At 56.8% G+C, this 20,767-nt stretch overlaps 1 protein-coding gene across 11 annotated transcripts; it reads left to right on the forward strand.

Annotated features, from left to right (window-relative positions):
* Positions 1-904: 904 nt before the first annotated feature.
* On the forward strand, positions 905-19,941 carry SEPTIN3 (septin 3). Of its 11 annotated transcripts, XM_084879118.1 has the most exons (12): positions 905-1,141; positions 4,651-4,842; positions 7,625-7,852; positions 8,286-8,367; positions 9,296-9,433; positions 11,038-11,155; positions 12,172-12,267; positions 14,106-14,205; positions 15,847-15,898; positions 16,188-16,281; positions 16,640-16,701; positions 18,640-19,941. In XM_084879118.1, exons 1-11 carry the CDS (start codon positions 1,132-1,134, stop codon positions 16,685-16,687), a joined length of 1,158 nt encoding a protein of 385 aa, XP_084735244.1. In that variant the 5' UTR covers positions 905-1,131; the 3' UTR covers positions 16,688-16,701; positions 18,640-19,941. The 11 variants fall into 11 exon arrangements, 7 of the variants coding, with proteins under 7 accessions (XP_084735244.1, XP_084735243.1, XP_084735241.1 ...); XR_014794628.1 differs by having other exon boundaries at positions 16,188-16,701; XR_014794631.1 differs by lacking the exon at positions 14,106-14,205 and having other exon boundaries at positions 18,640-18,713.
* Positions 19,942-20,767: the final 826 nt, after the last annotated feature.

The raw sequence follows: 20,767 nt of genomic DNA on the forward strand, positions 1-20,767 counted from the left end.
GCCCCGCCCCAGCCCCGCCCCAGGGCGCTCCCTGCCGCTCACAGCTGCCGCTGGGACTCGGTGATGGCAGCACCCACAGCTTAACCGCTGGGACTCACCGTTATCCTCCCTCCAAGTCCCGCTCCTTACCCTGGCTCCGAGGCTGCGGCCTCCCTGGCCGCCCCCTGCGTCCCTGCTCCTGGGGCGCTGAGCCTCCACCCGCCTCTGGGCTCCTCACTCCGCCGCCCCTCTCCCCAGCCCGTCCTTCCCCCTCCCGCCGCCTCCTCCCCATCCCTGCCCCGCCGCCTCCGGGAAGTCCTCCGCGCCCTCTCCTCAGGGTGCCCCCCTCCTGCCCACGAACCCTGGGCATGCCCAGCCCTGCCTCGGGGCCGCCCAGCTTTCTGCCCCCTCCCACCCCGGACCCGAGCCTGGAGGACGGCGATGGTCACCCACTCCCGTCCGCGGGCCGGCGCCGCTGCCCTCCGCGCCGCTCCATGCGCCGCGGACTTTCCCGCCGGGAACATCGGGGCGCAGGGAAGCTCCGTGCAGCGCAGCGTCCCGGGCCCCCCTTCCGGGGCCAGCCGGACCGGGCCTGGCTCCGAACCGCGGGCAGAACCGCCGAGCCAGCGCCAAGTCCAGCCGCCGCGTGACCCCCGCGCGCGCCCCGCCGCCGCGGCCACCGGTCCCCGCGCCGCCCGGCCCGGCCGGAGAGCGAGGGCGGGAGCCGGTCCGGGGAGGCGGGGCCGGGATGCGGGCACCTCCCTGGCGGCACCTCCCGGGCGGCACCCCGGCTGCGAGCGCAGCGCCCGGTGCCGGTGCGGAGGCGGGAGCGGGCGGCGCGGGGCCGGCGGGGGCGGGGCGCGCGGCGGGGCGGCGGGTCACGTGGGGCGGCGGCGGCGGCGGCGGCGGCGGCGGCGGCGGCGGCTTGGTGCGCGGGCAGGGGCGGCGGCGCCGGCGAGCGGAGCGGGGTCCCGGGCGGGCGCGGCGGGGGCGCAGGGCAGCGCGGCGGGCGCGGGCCGGGCGGCAGGCAGAGCGCGCGGAGGGCGAGGCCGGCTGCAGGGCGGCTCGCCCGGGAGGAGCCCGCGCCCCGCTCAGCCTCGCAGCCCCGCGCCCTGAGCATCTCCCGGGAGGACCGGAGACAAAGGAGGATTCATGTCCAAAGGTAGGCCTCCGGCCCGGCACCGGCGCCCGCGGGAAGGATTACGGCGCCCAGAAGCCCGGCGGAGGGGCCGCCAGGGGAGGGGGCTGCGCGGGGAGCCCACGCGCGGTGACAGATGCGCGGGCACACGCACACCCGGTGCACACGCACACATGGTGCACACACCCCGAGACATGCATTCCCGGAGAAATCCGCCCACGGGAACCCTCCGACACACGAGTGGGGGCCCAGACGCGCACAGGGAGCACACCAGACACGCGCACACGCTCGCACACACGCACGCCCCGCACAGGTATCAGCCGCCCACACCGGAGAGACCTGCGCGCTCACACACGGAGGACCCTTCCCCCACCCCCGCACCCGCCGGTGGTCTCCCAGGGAACCCGCTGGCCTCCGGAGAGCCGGGGTGGGGGAAGAGGGGTCCCAGAGCCCCTGGCTCCTGCGAATAGGAAAGGACGCAGATGCCTTTTGCAATTCTTTTTCCGAGAGTGGGGGCTGGAGGTGGGGTGGGCTGGAATTTGCCTCTGCGGGTGCGGGTGCGGGTGCGGGTGGGGTCTGGGGAGATCTTAAGCTCAGGAAGGAAGGAAGGGCCTCCCTACCCCCCACCCCACTCAGCGGAGGAGGCAGGTGCTCTTCCGGAAGGTCTCCTCCCGCCGCTGTCACCTTCCCAGTTGAGGGTGGGGTCCCCGTGCCAGACAAAGACAAAGCCGCTCATTTGCCTGGAACCGAAAGCGCCAGGTGCGGGCCGGGCAGGTGACGGAGGGGCCGTGTCTGTGGGGACTCAGAACGGAGTCAGGTGGACATGCCTCTCCCGCAAGCGCGGGTGGAGCAGGTGGCTCCTGGCAGGGGGTGCTGCAGGCAGATGCTCCTCCTCCGGGGCCCCTGGGACAGCGGGGTGCCTGGGGGGCTCCAAGGACCATGGAGGCAGGGAGCCTGCGGGAGCTCTGTCCTGCTGTGACCCCGTCCTGAGTCCTCTCCCCCTTGTTGTGGGGGAGGAAGCAGGTCTTTTACAGTCTGCCCCCCCCCCCCGCCGGTGACCCCCACAGAGCCGGGTGCTGGCCGGGTGTCATCTGCTCTGCTAGAGGAGCTTCTGAGGGAGGAGAAAAGTGACATCTGACTCATTCATTCATTCATCATTCATTCATTCATTGCTGGGGACCTGTGTCATGCTAGGGACATTGGGGCACAGCGGTCAGTGTTTGTCCTGCACCCTGGAGGTCTCTGTGTACTGGTCAGGTTCTCTCAGCAGACAGTGGGCCCTCGGGGGCAATGACCTTGTCTGGGGTCCCAAAGTGTCCTTGACATTTAGTCTGGGGCTCGCTGGAGTAGGCTCCCCTCTGACAGCATGGGGACCGGCCTGGCAGGGACGGCTGGAATGCCTGATGCATGGATGAGTGGGTGCGATGAGTACGGGGTGGCTGAGGGAGCACAGGAGGGCGCCTGTACCCCGCGGGGGGCAGCCCATGAGCTGGCGGTGGAAGAGCAGGAAGCGCCCGGCCTTCCCAGTGCCCGGCTGGTGGTGGTTAGCATGTAACGGATATGTAATTGGCACGTGGCGGGGGACCTGCCAGCTGGTGCTCTTCCCAGTGACACAGTGGGTGTTGATGGGGACTTGCTGGGAGGAGGAAGGGGAAGTCTGCTCCCGCGCTGGCCCTGCCGCAGCCCCGCCTAGCCCCCAGGAGTTGCTGGGAACCTGGTCGGCAGGCCCCTCCTGGCAGCCAGGGTCTGTCTTTGGGGAATGCCCTTTTCGGAAGGTGCATTGACGGCCAGGGCTAAGCAGGCTGCGGTGAGGACACCCACTTTATAAGGACACTTAGAAAAACTCCCATAAATAGTGCCAGACTCACTTTCCAGGGTGTCAAAAGGGCTGCCTCCATCTCTCACAGCACCAGCTGGGAGGCCAACCAGGCTCAGCTGAGAGGCACAAGGGAGGTGGAAGGCCCACGTGGGAGCAGCCGGGCAGGAAAAATGGGGCCGTGGCCCAGCGCAGGGTGCTGACTGGGAGCCACGTGTGGAGACTGTGCACAGGCCGGCGGACAGTCAGCTGCTGCGGGCTGAGCCGGTCTCCCGGCCAGCGCCTGGCGAGCACCAGCTTCCTGGGGAGCAGGAGGGAGCCCGGCCAGGCCCCGGGGAGGCCCGGAGCTTGGGCAGAGTTGGCTGTGACTGAGCGTGACAAGGAAAGAACATTTTCCTGCTGTGGGGAGAGCCTGGCCAGGACCCAGGAAGGACCAGATGGTGGGGGATGAGAACAGACTCCTGACTGGGTTTGGGGTCCAGGAGAGCAGAGCTCCCGCCCTCTTGCCCTCTGCCCCCCCGGCTGTTCCATCAGCCCCCCTCCCCTGAAGCCTGAGCCTGCGGGGCAGAACCACCGGGTTCTGGAACGGCAAACCGGAAGGGGTGCTGGAGTGAGGGCAGGGTTCAGTTAACATCTGGATCCCTCCCTTGGACCCGTGCTTTCACACGCACCACTTCACCTCCCCTCTGACAGGTGAACCTGAAAGTGGGAGGGGCAGGAGTGGCTGGAAGTGGGAAGTGCTGTGTGGCGCTTCTAGGCATCATCTCTCACGTAGTGCTCACCGTAGCCTTGACCATGATCCCACGCCCTTTACAGACGAGGAAGTGGGCTCCTGCGGGCAGGTGTCCCGCCCAAGCCCACAGAGCTGGCAAGTAGCCGAGCCACACTCTTCCCGCCGAGCCACACACACCCCACCTTCTGGATGGGGAACTGGGGCCGCTGTCCGAAACCTCGCCTGGTGGACAGTGGCCCGATGGGAAACGCCCAGGACCCGCCAGCCCAGCGGGATGGGCCTTCCCCTGCAGCAGGCTGTCCCCAGCCTCCCCTCTCCTCTGCCACCCGCCATCCCAAAACACACAGCGCCGCCTCAGGCGAGGGACTGCCCTCCCTGCGTCTCATCCTCTCCCTGCTGTCCAAAGGGGAGACCTCTTCTTCCCACAGATTTAAACCTCCAGGGAGGAGGGTGCCCGAGCTCGGGCACAGACACCCTGGTTGGCAGCGGGCACGGCAGGGCAGAGGCTGGCAGACAGGACTGGCGCTCACGCTGCAGGGGGCTGGCCTGTTTGCTTCTAAAGGACAAAGCAGCAGACGTTAGTGAAGTGAGTTCCAGATGTTTGCACTCTGGCCCGGCGTTAGTCCAGCGCACTAGCTGGTCTTGGCCCTCTATGTGGGGAGGCAGGACTCAGGCCGGAACAACCGCAGACAGCCCCCCGCAATCCTCATTCTGCCCCAAAGGGTCAGACCCCGGGGTCAGACACCCACATGTGCGTTGGAGGTGGCCCAGCAGATGGAGAAGGGTCTGGTCCAGACTTTGCACCTGACTTGCTCTGTGCCCTTAAGCAAGTCCTTTCCTCCAGGCCTCAGTTTCCTCGTCTATAAAATGGACCCGCAGCGGATGCCCTCTAAGACCCCTCCCAGTGCCCACCCCATGTGTCGGTGAGCGGCACCGCGGCTCCCGTGCGGCCCCCGTGGCCCACCTTCCGCCTTGGCTTTGCAGGGCTCCCAGAGACCAGGACGGACGCAGCCATGTCAGAGCTGGTGCCCGAGCCCCGGCCGAAGCCGGCGGTGCCCATGAAGCCCGTCAGCATCAACGCCAACCTGCTGGGCTACATCGGCATCGACACCATCATCGAGCAGATGCGGAAGAAGACCATGAAGACCGGGTTCGACTTCAACATCATGGTCGTCGGTATGGAAGGCCGCGAGGCCCCCGCTCCGAGGCCCGGGTGGGGGCGGCACGGAGGATCCCGTTTCTGTCCCGGGGGTGACCTCGGCCCTGGCCTCTTTAGAATGAGCTCCTTCTCGGAGGGAAGGTTTCCCTGTGACGATCACAGAGACCTGACCCCCTCCTCCCTTTCAGGCTCGCTGACCCGGGGCGGGAGCCGTGGGGCGGTCAGCCGGGCCCATCACCAGCTGGCAGACACAGGCAGCCTTTAGCCATGGCCACCTGCTTTCAGGTGTGTGCCTGGGGCTCATCAGTGTCCTCCCCCACCTTCAAGAGCTGGGGGAGGATCAGATGGAGGATGATCTCATTTCTTTTTCTTTTTCTAAAAAATATTTTTTATTAATTTTTTTACGGAGAGGAAGGGAGAGGGAAAGAGAGTTAGAAACATCGATGAGAGAGAATCATCGATCAGCTGCCTCCTGCCAGGGATGTGCCGGCAACCAAGGTACATGCCCTTGACCGGAATCGAACCTGGGACCCTTCAGTCCCCAGGTGGACGCTCTATCCACTGAGCCACACCGGTCAGGGCAGAGGTTGGTCTCATAAAGCTTAGGGGCACTGAGCGGTGGCTAAGTAGTGTCACCAGGTCACAGAGTGACCTCAGGGAGGTGCTCGGTCAGTTGCTGGGCTCCATCCTTCTTCCTTTATGTCCTGATCCAATCGGCCAAGCCCTGTCGGTCTTACTTGTAACTCTCTCTCAAGTCTGTCTACTCTCCCCATCGCCGCTGCTGCCTCCCTGGCCGAGCCAGCCCTTCACTAATACATGACTTCTTATATTAGTGAAGACGAAAAGCACCTGACTCTGTGCTGCTCTGAGTGGTTGCTAGGATGGCCCAGATGTGCGCCGGGCCAGAGTGCAAATATCTGGAAAACCGTGCTATTGTAAACATCGGCTACACTGAACGGTGTACTTACTGACATAGTTGACATACTTTCTGGTGCAAACTTCTTCTCTCAAGAACCGGTAACAACTGGTTCATGGACCCTGGCTGCAAGCCACACTTTGAGCGCATTGACCCCCTCCTGTCTCCCTTCCTGTTCAATCCATTGCCCACCAATATCGGAATAACTTTTCCCACTGTGGAACTCGTCAAGCCACCCCTCAGTCGGGTAAGTGGAAGGGTTTGAGCTGCTAGGCTGGCCTGGCACTGCCTCTCCACACTTCTCTTACCACCTCCACGTGGCATTCTCCTCACAAGGGACCATTCTCCGGGCGTTCTTGCCATACTCTTTCCCACCTCTGAGCCTTCGCATATGCTGTTCCCTCTGTCCAGAAACCCCTCCCAGCTTCTCGTGGGTCATCCAAAGTCACTCTTCAGCTTTCGGCTTAGTTATCACTTCTTCCTGGAAGGGAAACTGGATTTGATTCCCTTCCATTTGCTGTTGTAACACCATGTGGTTATCTCATTCGTAGTGGTCATGGCAACACATTGTAATTGTCTGTGTATGTTTTGGCCTCTCACATACTAAATGGGTCCTTGAAGGGAAGGATGACACCTCACTCCCCACTCTGTCTCCAACTCTAGCACAGCACTCGGCACACAACAATACCTAGTCAACAAATGACCTTAGAAAGCGTCCGGGCGTGAATGGCGAGCACAAGACGTGTGGGCCAGCTCTGTCCCGGGCGGCGCCATGGCGGACACTGCTGCTGAGCCTGGTGTGCAGGCTGAGCCCTGGTGTGGCCTCTATAACACACGGGGCTTGGTGGCTACCAGCAGTCGGTCAGCTGGAATGGGAAATGCAGCTTACTGGTATTGCCATCCCTGGTCTCATTCAGTCCCTTCCCTCCCATCACGTATCCGTAAGGAAACAGAGGGGCAAACACGGCCATCCGCAGGCGCCGGGGAAACAGAACAGCTGGGTCTGGAGCTCAGCTCTGGCCCCTGACCTCACACAGGAACGCTGACTCCTGTCCACCTGACTCTTCCGGAAGCCCGTTAAGATGCCGATTCTGAAAATGCCAGGGCTGGGGCGGGGGGTGGTTGGGCTCCTGCGTTTCCTCCCAGCGTCCAGGTGATGCTGTGGCTTGCTGTGATCCTTGTGCGCATTAGAATTTGAGAAGCACTGCTCAGACCAGGCACTTCAAAGGGTTTCAAATGCCTTTTGGTTGTGGAGCGCCTTTTCATCTGCACCCCGGAACGAGATCTGTAGACCTGAGATCTGTAGACCTGTGCGTGTAAAGGGCAGAGGGGCACCAGGGGGAAGGAGCGGAGGTGAGGGGCAGGCCCTGCCCACCCAACATCTCCCTCCGCTCGCAGAGTCCTCTCGGGCACTTATCTCACCAGATCTAACCCTGCGCCAGGGTGAAGGGTGGCTATGGGCCAGGAGGCTCCTTGGTTCAAGGCCCTGTCCTGCGTTTTTGAGTTAGGTCGCCTTGCACCTCTGTTACATTAAGTGGGGCTTAATCTCTCCGGCACCCCTTCGGCGGGAATTGAAGGCAGCTCTGTTGTGGGATTCTCGGGGCTGAAGGAAGGCCCAGTGTGAAAATACCCACGCACTGAGGCCATATCGGTGCCAAGCAATTCCGCCATGACTTCTTGTATTAGTGAAGACGAAAAACTTAAGCAAAAACGCACACAAAGGCAGAAGTGGGCCCGTTTTCTGCTGGTCCTGGGGCTCCAGAAAGGAGTGTGTGGGCTCTAACAGGTTGGCCATTCTCCCGCACACAGGAAACCATTCCTCCCCCCCCCCCCCCCCCCCCAGTCTGCAATCCCCGCTCAGCCCTTCCTTCCCTGTCAAACAGGGCGTGGCCAGCCCCAGAACCCTGCAAGCTCCCGGAGAGAGAATGGGGCTCAGGATGCGGCCGTGGGGGCCCTGCCTTCTCACCCCCTGTCTTGCTCAGGTCAGAGTGGACTGGGCAAGTCAACGCTGGTCAACACGCTCTTCAAATCCCAAGTGAGTCGCAAGTCCTCCAGCTGGAACCGCGAGGAGAAGATCCCCAAGACCGTGGAGATCAAGGCTGTGGGGCACGGTGAGGGCCCGAGGGGTCCCCAGGGGACCTCTGCCAGGAAGGCGGGGGAATGGGGCTTCGTGGAGAGTGAGGCAAACAAAGGCAACCTCCACACAGAATAGAATTAAGACCTAAAGTCTGGAGCCAGCTCCTCAGACTGCAAGGCCAGCGCGGGGAGGAGGGGTGAGAAAGGGAAGCAGTGGGGCTCAGGCTGGACCCTAAGGCCGGCGTGGGGTGTGGATGGGCAGAAGGAAGCAGGGAGGCCATTCAGGTGCAGGGAACAGCATGACAGGGGTGGAGGTGAGGGAGTCACCGAACTTGACTCTTCCAATAGTTGATCATAAGATTGAAGGACCCCAGGTCTCCCTGGCTGGGGTCTCCCTGGCTGGGGGGCGGCAGGGCTCCCGCACCAACTGGAGGAGTCATCCCTGTGCCTCTCCTGCTCGCCCCCCAGTGATAGAGGAAGGCGGCGTCAAGATGAAGCTGACCGTCATCGACACGCCGGGCTTCGGAGACCAGATCAACAATGAGAACTGGTGCGTGTCTGCCCGTGGGTGTGGTGCCCGCCCTCCACGCTGAGGGCCCCGTGTCTCCCTGGAGGATGGGAGAGGGGAGAGGAGGCAAGGGCAGAGGTCCGGGGGGGCTGGGCGAGGGGGTAGCGGGGACAGGGCAGAGGGGATTTTGGTGGAGGGATGGTCTGGAGGTGGTGGTGGGGCCAGGCAGACAGGCGGAACAAGGGGACCTGGGTGCAGCCCAGGCTGTGCTGAGGCGGCCGCAGGCTGCTTGGCCTGGCCAGGGGAGGGTGAGTGAGGAGCAGGAGGAAGGGGAGGGGCCATGAGGAGAGAGCCTCTGGGATCCACAGAGCAAATCTGCAGTCCGAGTGCCACCAAGAAGGGATGAGGACGCAGATGGAAGGTTCCAGGCAGGAGTTTGCTTTTAGAGAGGCCCGGAGACCTCAGGGCCCCTCCTGGGAGCCGGGCCCTGTCACTGCCAGGCAGGGCCACCCAACAAGCCAGCTTAGAACAACCTTAGAGAAGCGAGGGTTTTCGCATGCTCCTTGATGCAGAGAAGTCACCGTGACAGTGGCCGTGGTCATGACAGTGAGTCGTCGCCATGACTGAGTACTTCTGCGTGCACGGCTACGTTCCCTGCTGCGCACCCTTTCTTTTTGTCCTGCGTGCACCCGCCAGTCACTGCTACTGTGAGAAATACGCAGGAGAAGCAGCCCCAGAGAGGGCCAGAGCCCCCTCCAGAGCCCCGGCTGAGAAGGAAGAGAGCTGGGGCCGGTGATGCCTTCTGGGGTGCGGCGGGCTCTGCAGGCCGGGGAGAGGGCCAGGTCCCCGTGGGGGCCAAGGGAGAATGGTCAGGGGCACTCTGGCCCCCAGGGGCAGTAGGACGTGAGACGGGTGAGGGCCCATGCCCAGGATGAGCTCCTGGGAGGTGCCCCTGCCGCTCCCCCCGCAGCTGGGAGCCCATTGAGAAGTACATCAACGAGCAGTACGAGAAGTTCCTGAAGGAGGAGGTGAACATCGCCCGGAAGAAGCGCATCCCGGACACGCGTGTCCACTGCTGCCTCTACTTCATCTCCCCCACCGGACACTCGTATGTACTGCCCACCCCCCACTGGCCTGGCTCTGTGCCCGTCTGTAATCGGTAGTCAATACCTGGCTCTGCCGGGGAGGGCCAGCTGGGCCCCGTGGTTCCCCACACGCTCCCCACGCACGTTTGGCTTCCTTCCCGGGAGAGGAAAGCCGGCCAGCACCAGACCCACGCTGCCCCTGGTGTTCTGGCACCGAGGCACCATTGTGCCTGTGGAGAGAAGCTGGTATATGTGAGCAGATGGCGTGCGTGCGTGTGTGTGTGTGTGTGTGTGTGTGTGTGTGGTGGTTGTTAATCCTCACCCGAGGATGTTTTCCCATTGATTTTTAGAGAGAGTGGGAGAAAGGGAGGGGATCAGAGAGAGAGAGAGAGAGAGAGAGAGAGAGAGAGATTTTTGAAACATCAATGTGAAAGGAAAACATCAATTTGATTCCAATCCAGGGCATATATCCAGCTGCTTCCTGCATATATGATTTTCCTGCTGATCAATGATTTTCTCTCATCATTGATATTTCTATCTTTCTCTCCTTCTCCCTTCCTCTCTGAAATCAATAAAAATATATTTTAAAAAAGAAAAAGAAAGAAAACAAAAACAAAGAAAGGAAGAAACTGCAACCTAGGGAGGTGCCCTTGGCTGGGAATCAAACCTGAGACCCTTCGGTGCACGGGCTGATGCTCTAACCACTAAGCACACTGGCCAGAGCAGAGGACTCCTCATTCATTCAGTAGATGCCTGCTTTGCACAAGGCTGGGGTGGGGACAGCTAGAACCGTGAATTGGGGGGGGGCAGGGCTATTGGGTTGGGGCTGGTGTTTTGGGGGGCGTGGGATCCAGGTGTAGGCATTTGGAGGGTGTCTAGAAATGAGGCTGGCAACGAGCAAGGCATGCTGGGAACTCTGGCTGTGCGTAGCAGGTGGGGCTGCCTGGGAGGGAGAGGCCGGCAGAGGATGGAGCAAGCAGACAGCCTTCCTGTCGGGCAGGTCTCTAACATTACTAAGCCCAGCCGCTGGGCCAGAGTGCATTCTGGACAGGTTGGCCCAAGCAAGGCAGGCCCCGGATTTTGGAGGAACAGGGTACTCAGCGGGTCCCATAATGGGGCCCGGGAATTCAATAAATTATCTTTCCCTGGAACCTGGGCTCGGGGTCTGCAAGGCAGCAGCGAGCCTGACTTAGTAAGCCCCCTGGACTAAAAACTGGGGCCAGATAGGGGCCCTGGGGTCTTGGGGGAGCTGGGTCCTTAGCCAGGGGACCCGTTGGCCGCCTGCAGGACAAAGTGGGGCTGAGAGGAAGCCTGTAGGAACAAGACACACACAAATAACATGACACAGGCCCTGCGGGGTGTGTGTGTGTGTGTGTGTATGTGTGTGTGACTCCATAGCTGCTCCAGGTCAGAGAAGATGCCATGAGGGTGGTTGGAGGGGGCCTGGGAGGGGCAGGCCTGGAAGAGCAGGGCAGACGGTGACTGTGTGTCGCAGAGTCAGGGCTTGCTCTGCAGGTGGTGAGACAGTGTTGTGTGTGGGGAGAGAGAGCCGGGTTCCTAGTCCTCCTGTCCTGTGGCTGAGTTGGGGAGGGCAGGTGGCCTGACACTCCGCCTTCTCCGGCCCCAGCTTGCGACCGCTGGACCTGGAGTTCATGAAACACCTCAGCAAAGTGGTGAACATCATTCCCGTCATAGCCAAGGCTGACACCATGACGCTGGAGGAAAAGTCCGAGTTCAAGCAGAGGGTGAGACCGCCCCTCCTCCCCCCCAACCTCCCTTCCACCCAGCCTTCCCTCCTCCACTATTACATCCCCTCCCCCACTTCCACCCAGTTCCTACTGAATCATGGGAGAGACTGGACCACAGTGTCTGGGGACCACGGTGGAGAGAAGTCAGTGCATCTTCTGGCTGCCTCCTCCCCACCCTCCAACTGACCCCTAAGACCACCGAATACATAACTCACACGAGCCTAAGTAACCGCTCCTCACGTTAGGTGCTGGAGGGCTGGAGTGGTCAACAGGCTCGCTGTCCTGTGGTGTCTTCCATAAACTCCTCTGTGCGGAGCATCCAGCTGGGGATGGGGTGGGGATGGGGGAGGCAAGGGAAGTACAGACAGTGGCTGCCTCCAAGTAGACTGAAGAGGTCTGGGGGCAAACAGAGAGGTTGGGTGGGGCCTCACTTCCTCCCTGCACACAGGGATAGGACACGTAGTGGCATGCACGCTGCCCTGTGAAACCTGTGCTCAGCAGTGATGCTTATCAAAGTCTGAACCTCACAGACCCTGAGATGAGCAAGCTGCACCCCTAGACTGTTCCTCCTCTCAGGCGGAGCCCCAGTAATTGTATACCTGGGGTTCACACCTGTTCAGGATCATCCTGCTGCCCAGGCCTCCGAGCCCAGAGACCAGTGGATTCTCAAGGCTGAGTTCATCCCTCTAACTTAGGGGTGTCGAACTCAATCAGAGAAGGGGCCAAAATCTAAAACCCAGCCTAAATCGCAGGCCGAATGGTTTACTGAACAGTCATAAACTGACAATGTCATAAACTGACAGCAGAGTGCAGTGATGACAGCGCGGTGCGGGCCACATTGCAAGGCCTGGCGGGCTGGATTTGGCCCGTGGGCCTTGTGTTTGACACATGTGCTCTAACTTCAGTGTGTGCGCACACACACACACGCACACGCACACGCACACGCACACGCACACACACCCCTCTCATTACCCTGGCACTTGGCTACCTGGCTTGTCTTCCTTCACCTCTAGGTTCGCAAGGAGCTTGAAGTACATGGCATTGAATTCTACCCACAGAAGGAATTTGATGAAGATTTGGAGGACAAGACGGAGAATGACAAAATCCGGGTGGGTGCCTGGGGCTCCGCTCCATAGGTGCCCGGGTGCCTGTGGGATGTGTATCACGTGCTGCCCCTGGCTTCCCACCTGCTTTTCCCTCCCATTCTCCCTACCTCACCTGCCTGACCCGACCAGCAGTGACAGGGAGAGGATGAGGACTGGGGCCTCGGCCAGGACCGTGTGCCCTGCACCCAGAGCCGCTGTTCCCGTCATCCCCACACCACACAGCAGCCCTTCCCTCCCATGGGGCCCAGCAAAACAAGCCCTGACTCAGTTTCCCCCTCTACAAAATGCAGAGGTCAAACCAAGTGAGTGGCTTATAGGTGTGATGTGTTTGGGTTTTTTCCTCTTGAAAGAACCCTTTAAAGAAATTAAATGCCAGACAGAACTCCAATATACAAACACAAAACCAGAGCTGCTTTGGCTAAGTGGTGCCCGTATAGAGCCTTCTCAGCAGGCCCCAAGGTGTCTCCTGGGAAGCCTAGGGCTTCAGGAACCTGCTTATAAGCTACCAGCCTGTGTGATTTCTAAGGTCTCTTAGTTCGAACCCCCTGCAACCTGGGACTCTGCCTCGGAGTCCCGGGGCCTAGTCTGGCCTTTTCCGCTAACCCGCTGTCACGCAGGACAAGCCACTCATGTGCACTGGCGTTGGGTCTCCTCCTCTGGCAGGAGTGGGCAAGCTACTAAACTGCCCATATCTGACCCAGAGGAGACAGGCAGTTGATCAGTTAATTGATGAAATCATTTAAAAGATGTACACAAATCATGTTTTTAATGAAAAAAAATACATTTTATTGATTTTCTACAGAGAGGAAGGGAGAGGAATAGAGAGTTAGAAACATCAATGAGAGAGAAACATAAGCTGCCTCCTGCACACCCCTCACTAGGGATGTGCCCGCAACCAAGGTACATGCCCTTGACCGGAATTGAACTTGACCGACATTCTATCCACTGAGCCAAACCGGTTTTGGCACAAATAATGTTTTTAAATAGTTATTTTACTAAATTACTAACTAAACATTCTCCTCTTCTTGGAGACTAAGTTTACTCACTATGCAGAAGCAACTCAGCTTTACCTAATTTTTCTGAAACATTCAACTTAATTTTCAGAGAAATAGTTCTCTACACACATATACCCTCAGCTTCCAGAATAGTTAATTTATCCAATCATGACAACGAGCACACATCAGGCATATGCATGTGGAACAAACAGCTGCATCTTAGTGATCATGCAACCCACGTGTTAGAGCACAGGGGCCTCCACACCAGAAAGTGGCCTCCCAGCTGACGTGGGAGTGGGCCTCTGCCCGTAGGTTTCATGGGAGACCGTGTAAAAGCATGTCCGCTGGGTGGCTGTCCATCCTAGCTAGCTTACAGAGTTGTTCCAGATCAAACCAAACGCGGACAGCTCTCTGAAAAGTCCCAAGCGTTCTCCCGTTGAAGGAAAGCAACTTACTGAGGCTGACCAGCAAGGCTGGGTGCAGTCAGAGTTGGATCCAGGACTTGGGACTCCCAGCCTAGTGTTCTTTTAAAAAAAAAAAAAAGATTGATTTCATAGAGGAAGGGAGATGGGAAATAGAAACATCAATGATGAGGGAGAATCCCCTATTGGGGATGGAGCCCGCAACCCAGGCATGTTCCCTGCCCAGGAATCTAACCCTGACCTCCTGGTTCCTAAGTCGATGCTCAACCACTGAGCCACACTGGCTGGGTTCCAGTGCTCTTGTGAAATGACAGGAGCCTTGCCCTTGCCTTCAGTGGGGTCCCTGAATGAGCCTCAGAAGCGTGCAGTTTAAGGTTGGGGGCCGGATGGCAGAGGACGACGTGGCGTGTGTCTGGTCTGTCAGCAGGAGAGCATGCCCTTTGCCGTGGTGGGAAGTGACAAGGAATACCAAGTGAATGGCAAGCGGGTCCTCGGCAGGAAAACGCCGTGGGGGATCATCGAAGGTAATGCAACGCTCCTTTTGTAAGAACTGGCTGCTGGCCAGTTATGCTTATTTATTACTAGAGGCCCAGTGCATAAAATCCATGCACTCAGGGCAGGGGTCCCTCAGCCTAGCACGCACCCTCTTGTAGTCTGGGAGCCCTCAGGGGATGTTCAACTGACGGCTTAGCGCTGCGGCGAAGGTGGGAAAGACTCTGCCATGCCACTGCGCTCACCAGCCATGAGCCCGGCTTCTGGCTGAGTGGCCTTCCCCCTGTGGGAGCGCACTGATCACTAGGGAGCAGCTCCTGCATTGAGTGTCTGCCCCCTGGTGGTCAGTGCATGCCATAGCGCTCAGTCGTTTTGCTGATCAGTCAATTTGCATATTAGCCTTTTATTATATAGGATGCATGTCTAGGTCATGGCACTGTGCTAGGATGTAGAATAGAAAGAGTGCCAGGCAGACCCCGAGGTAAGAGCTTACGGTCTATTGAGAGATGAGACTCCTAAGACAGGAAGCAATAAGACTGATTTAGCACCTGTCTGGGCGGCACCGACTCACATGTCAAAGGTCTTCAGACCGTGGGGAGATGAATAAGGACCAGAAATGCCAGAGAAAGGCTTTCGCATGAAAGCTGATGTGACCTGACAAATCGCTGAAGGGTTGTGGCAGATGTTGCCATTTTTATTTTATTGGGAGTGGATGCGACCTTGAGAAGGTTGTAACGACTCTGAAAGTTTTCAATGAATTGCCTCAGTGATCTCATTCAATATGATAATCCTAAGGCAATGGTTCTCAACTTTTCTGATGCCACAGCCCTCTAATACAGTTCCTCATGTTGTGGTGACCCCCAACCATAAAATTATTTTCGTTGCTACTTCATAACTGTAATTTTGCTACAATTATGAATTGTAATGTAAATGTCTGTGTTTCTGATGGTCTTAGGTGACTCTGCTAGCGGTTCTCAGTCTGTGGGTCGCAACAGTAGCAAAATTACAGATATGAAGTAGCAACGAAAATAATTTTATGGTTGGGGGGTCACCATAACATGTATTAAAGGGTTGTGGCAGTAGAAAGGTTGAGAACCACTGCATCTAGTGCATAGGCGATGCTCCAACTAACTGAGCCACACCAGCCAGGGCAGGGTACATGTCTTAATCCTCTTCTGCTCCCACAATTGCTGGCAAGTGATTTGCAAATAGCAGGCACTCAATTTATATTGAATTGGGTTTATCATGTAGCGCATGACCTTTTTAAAGATGGCTCAATTGTTATTTTCTATATGTCACTGTCTTCCAGTCTGATTATAACCTCCTTAGGATAGGAACTGTGTCTTAGAGCTTGGGCAGCTTTCTTAGACTCCCTGGTATTTGCTTCCTTTTCTATAAAGTAGGGCATGTCATAGTCCCTGCCAGTATTGGACATGAAATAGTCACAGAGTCCAGAGCAGTATTGGGCCCTTGTAGCTGCTTAATAAATGTTTGTTCCGTGAATGGAATTGAGTGCACTGAAGTGCCAAGATAGGCCGGCCTCTGACAGCTAGACACTGTCGGTGTCTCTCTCCTAACTGCGTCCACGTCCTGAACAGAAGCACACCTGCTGGGTTGCTGCGTCAGGGAAATGACCACCTGTTTTGCTTTGTTTCATTTTGTTCTGTTCACAGTGGAAAACCTCCACCACTGTGAGTTTGCCCTGCTTCGAGACTTTGTCATCAGGTAAGATGACCTCCTGTCCTCGATGGCAGGTTTCATGATTTGGGGTCAGGAGGCCACCTGTTCAGACCCAGGGCCTCAGGCTCCAGGTCTCTCTGACGCGCCGTCTGCCCCGGTTCCAGGTCCCCTCCTGAAGCACAAGGGGCGGAAGAGGCGGCGCTGGCCGCTGGCTCTCCCAGTCAGTCCCAGTGGGCCCAGGCCATGGAAGGGAGGTGTGAACCCTGGATGGGGTCACCTCTCCCTCCTCCCCCCCCCAATCACATCCTTCTCTCTCCTCACCTGTGTCCCTCAGGACTCACCTCCAGGACCTCAAGGAAGTGACGCACAACATCCACTATGAGACCTACAGGGCCAAGCGGCTCAATGACAATGGAGGCCTCCCTCCGGTGAGCGTGGACACAGAGGGGAGCCACGACAGTAACCCATGATGACCCTCTCTCTACATCATCACACATCCCCACTTCTCCACACACACATCCCAGTACACCACCAACCACCTTCTTCCTTTCTACTCTGTCCCACAGGCCTGTCTGGTATTCGTGGAGCATTTTGTCTACAGCATGTGTGCGCATGTGTGTATGTGTGTGTGTGTGTGTGTGTGTGTGAGAGAGAGAGAGGGGTGTGTGTGTGTGTGTGTGTGCCTGTTCAGGGGTGAGGTATTTTCACTGCCCTCCCTGGAAAGTCCCTTGTAAGTTTGGTTTCTCCATGGCTGTCCATTATCTGTCTCCTTTCCTTGTGTCCCAGAACCAAGCCGTGTGCCTCACTCAAGAGGTCTGGGGAGGTTTCACTTAAAAATGAGGGTGCAGGTGAGCCACAGGTAACTTTCTTATCTCTGAACCTGCCCGCACACTGGGTCTGCGGAGAGTCTCCGAGAGGACGGGCAGCAGAGCGAGGCCTGGGAGGGGGCGAGGCGTCCGGACTTCCCCTGCCTGGAAGCCAGGTGGTCTGCGTAAGGCCAGGACTTCCTAGGAAGAAGGAAGGTCAGGGGACAACAGAGAAGTAGGCCGAGCTGGGCGCCTGCGAGAATTAGTGCCTAGAAGTGGAGACGAGAGCGCCACCCTTCGGTCTGTGTTGCATTCACCGTCCAAGAGCCACTGCCTGTCCTCACAGCCTGCTGTTTTCCACGCGTCATCCTCGCCTCAGCTCCCATGTTCTCCCTTTCTCCCCCTTTCCCTCATTTCTTCACCCTGCTCCTCCCTCACTTCTTTAATTTCCTTGTGGACTACTGCACTTCGGTTACATTTCTATATTTAGACTTTATGCCCAGTCTACTTCCAAAAATGACTTAGGCCACCTTAAAATAAAATCGCAGTTGGAAGCACGGGACAGAACAAACTGGGACTACGAGAGTGAGATCCATAGAGAGGAACAGGAACGCGTTTGTGCAGGTGAGCGCCTGCTTGGCGCTGAGCTTGTGGGCAGCGCGGGCAAAGGGCGAGGCACAGGGAGGCTGCGCTTCCCAGTGTCTGGGTAAAGAAGCGCGCAGCTGGTCAAGTGAGACACTGTTTTTAGGCATTAAGTTCCAGAAGAACTGAGTTTAAAGAAGTATCAAGAACAAAATACTAGTACAATGTTTGTCTTTCTTGATAATTTGGCTTCAGAGGCAAATTTTATTTGGTTGATTTCAGAGAGAGGGAGGGAGATGGAGAGGGAGAGAGAAACATCAATGAGAGAGAAACATTGATTAGCTGCCTCCTGCACATCCTCTACTGGGGATCCAGCCTGCAACCTGAGCGTGTCCCCTGACCAGGAATCCAACCGTGACCTCCTGGTGCATGGGATGACGCTCCACCCGCTGGGCCACACCAGCCAGCCCAGAGACAAATTTTAAATTACACCTTTTTCTCTCCATTAGGAATCTTCCTCCTTAAAGTTGGCTTCTCTGTTGCTTCCTTCTTCCCATATGAACTTGACCCCCCTTTTCCCTCCTCTGTTCTCACTTTTGTGCTGAAGCTAATTGCATTTTGGCTTGTCTGTCTTTCTCTGCTGCTTCCCCCTATTCCCGCTCCTGACACCTGTAGACATTCCCAGTGACACCCACAATCAGACATTTAGCCTTTTCTTGCCTCTCCCTTCGGCCCTGTATTTATTAATGCATATACACCCCATTTGTTTTACAAACAAGCGACTCCTCCTCTAGTCAGTGAGGCGGCTAAAATGTGGGGCTGGGGAAACAACATAGCCTTAGGCAAGGGAAATCACCAAGGAACAGTTCACAGCGACCTAACACAACCTCCTGGTCCATGTCCTGGTCCCCCCTAGTGTTCTGCAGGGCCACTGCGAACCCCAGCATTTACAGTCCCTTTTCATCAGGTGCTAGGAAAACACAAAGACCAAGAGTCAGTGCACCAGGTGAAAGAGGTGGGTGATCGATCGCCAATGACCCAGAACCTGTGGCCTCAATCTTTCCTGGAGGCTCTTTACAATTCAACCCACATCCTCCCTTACCCACAAAGTTACCCCAGTGGAGGCACCTGTCAGGATAAAGCCGCAATAGGGGTAGAGCCCAGAGGTCGCTGCACTTCAACTAGAGAGGGATCCCGGGCTTATATAGTGAGCAGTCCTGTGCGGAAACGTGGGACTAGACCCCTAGGCCTATCGGAATATCTAAGGGCGGGGGTGGGCATCGAAGAGGCTGGCTAGGAAATGTGGTGTGGTGCCCCTAACCGCGATCTCAGCCTCCCTGGAGAAGCTCTTTTATATGTCTGGTGTCCACACCCTCAACCGTTCTCAACCCCCTGCAGGGAGAAGGCCTCCTGGGCTCTGTCCTTCCACCCGTGCCAGCCACCCCCTGTCCCACTGCTGAATGAAGGCCATTTCAAGCACTGCTTCTCCCTCCATTCCTCTCAGCTGTCATGGCTGCAGGGCCATGACCTTTGAAGGGCGTGTTTGTCCAGCCCACCTCCACAGCCCTTCTCTCTCTCTCTGGCCCTCAGCAGGTGGGAGGGGCCAGCTGCTTTAGGACAGTCGCCTTCTCCATTTATCCAAACACCCCTCTCCCAGTGGAATGGAGCTCTCGCCAGCACTGCCCTCCTCCATCGTCCGTGTCAGCTGGTCCCAGCCCATCTGTAGGGCGAAAGAACTCAAGAGCTCCTTCTGCCCTTGCAAACCCATGCCAGCTGCTTGTTATCATCTCCGAGGGACATGGCATTGCTCCCTGTCCATCTGCATGAGCTACTCTTGGCTTCCTTAAGGGGTCAAGAAAGCCATTTTTCTGCTTGTCAGAGTCATTGATGTCAGCTGTGTGCGCCCTGATGTGGGACAAGAGTGTCTCCTTCATTGCTTAAAACTTATTTCTGAGGATGGGTCACGACAGATGTGGGGGAGTAAGGGCTAGGATCTCTCCTTTAAAAATCACCACTTGTGGCTGGCCAGCGTGTGGTCACACACCCTCCCCGCCCCATAATGCAGCCACTTAGGAAGAGTGGTTTTCCGAAGAGACATTTCTGGGTTGACTCCCTTATCCTCAACCTTAAAAAACAAACTAAACACAGACAAAAAACTCCAGATCCCCAGAAGATGTGAACTCTAGGAAGAAAAAACACACCCATCTGTCTACTTAGCAATAAGAAGGATCTCTTCCCACCCACATTGGTTATCCCTCCCCCCCACCCAGTTAATGTGAGTAATGAGTCAGTCTGGCCACAGTTGGTCACTGTAGGCTAGTGGAAAATACCCAATGGAGGGCAAAGGCCCTTATCAGATGCATGAATGTTTGCGAATGTCAGCTGCCACTGCCCCACACACTGTATCTTTATGGAATCTCTCCCTGCCCACCCCTCCCCATCTCCACCTGGACGCAACTTGCTCAAAGGCTGGTGACTTGTGGGCCATTCATCTTCAACCAAGTCCTGATGGAGCAAGAGGCCCAAGCCTAGGGGATGCAAGAAGGACCCATTTCTTAAATGTTACTAGTCCTAGCCAACCTTTTGGTGACATTATGGTTACATTTCCCAATTGAAAACAAGCCAATGACACTCAAACTGGTTGTGTAAATGTTGCTAGACTTTGTGTTGTACAACTAAACATTGCTGTTTGAACAATAACTGCCTGGCCTGTGTCTTATTTGTACTTCTCACTCCTTGGCCAAACAGACATGACATCATCTCAGCCATGTGTGGAGGGTGAGGCAGGGACTGTCTTAGTAAGAAGTCACAGAAATTAAAGATAAGAGATCATTTTGTGAGGTGAGTTCATCTTTAGTTGGACCCCAGTCATTATTCCCTGGGGTTTGTACCCAAAATGAGTGATGAAACTCACACTTGATCTTGAGGGATGCATTGCATAGCCTGCTTCCTTCCATGAAAACAATGTTTCATTCAGCTAATTTTTCTAGCTTTTCCCCTCCTTTTTCCTGAAGGCATAAAAACCAAGTCTGTCAAAGGAGTGAACCCACCTTGCCTAGAGACTTGCCTACTTTACAATGAGTACTTTTATTTATTTTTTATTTAAAAAAAATATATTTTATTGATTTTGTACAGAGAGGAAGGGAGAGAGATAGTTAGAAACATCGAGGAGAGATAGACATTGATCAGCTGCCTCTTGCACACCCCCTCCTGGGGATATGCCTGCAACCAAGGTACATGCCCTTGACCGGAATCGAACCTGGGACCTTTCAGTCCCCAAGCCGACGCTCTATCCATTGAGCCAAACCGGTCTTGGTTACAATGAGTACTTTTAAGTGTTAAGAATTTTAAAAAATTAAATTTAAATCACTAGCTTGTCTCTTTTTTGAACTTAAACCCATCCCGCCTCTCTCTGAGGTTTATCCTCTCCTTTGTAACCAATAAATAGCATAGCTCTTACCTGTATATTATTTTTCTAAATTTGGACATGGTAGGTCCATACATGCCATTGTGTTTGGGATGTCAA

Source organism: Pipistrellus hanaki, assembly GCF_964339955.1.
Source record: "Pipistrellus hanaki genome assembly, chromosome: 3".
NCBI classification, from domain to species: Eukaryota; Metazoa; Chordata; class Mammalia; order Chiroptera; family Vespertilionidae; genus Pipistrellus; species Pipistrellus hanaki.

Coding starts and splice junctions, on each gene's coding strand:
- SEPTIN3 (XM_084879115.1), top strand. Junction 7,853..8,285: donor GATCAAGGCTGTGGGGCACG/GTGAGGGCCCGA, acceptor CTCGCCCCCCAG/TGATAGAGGAAGGCGGCGTC. Junction 16,282..18,639: donor ACAATGGAGGCCTCCCTCCG/GTGAGCGTGGAC, acceptor AACCCCCTGCAG/GGAGAAGGCCTCCTGGGCTC.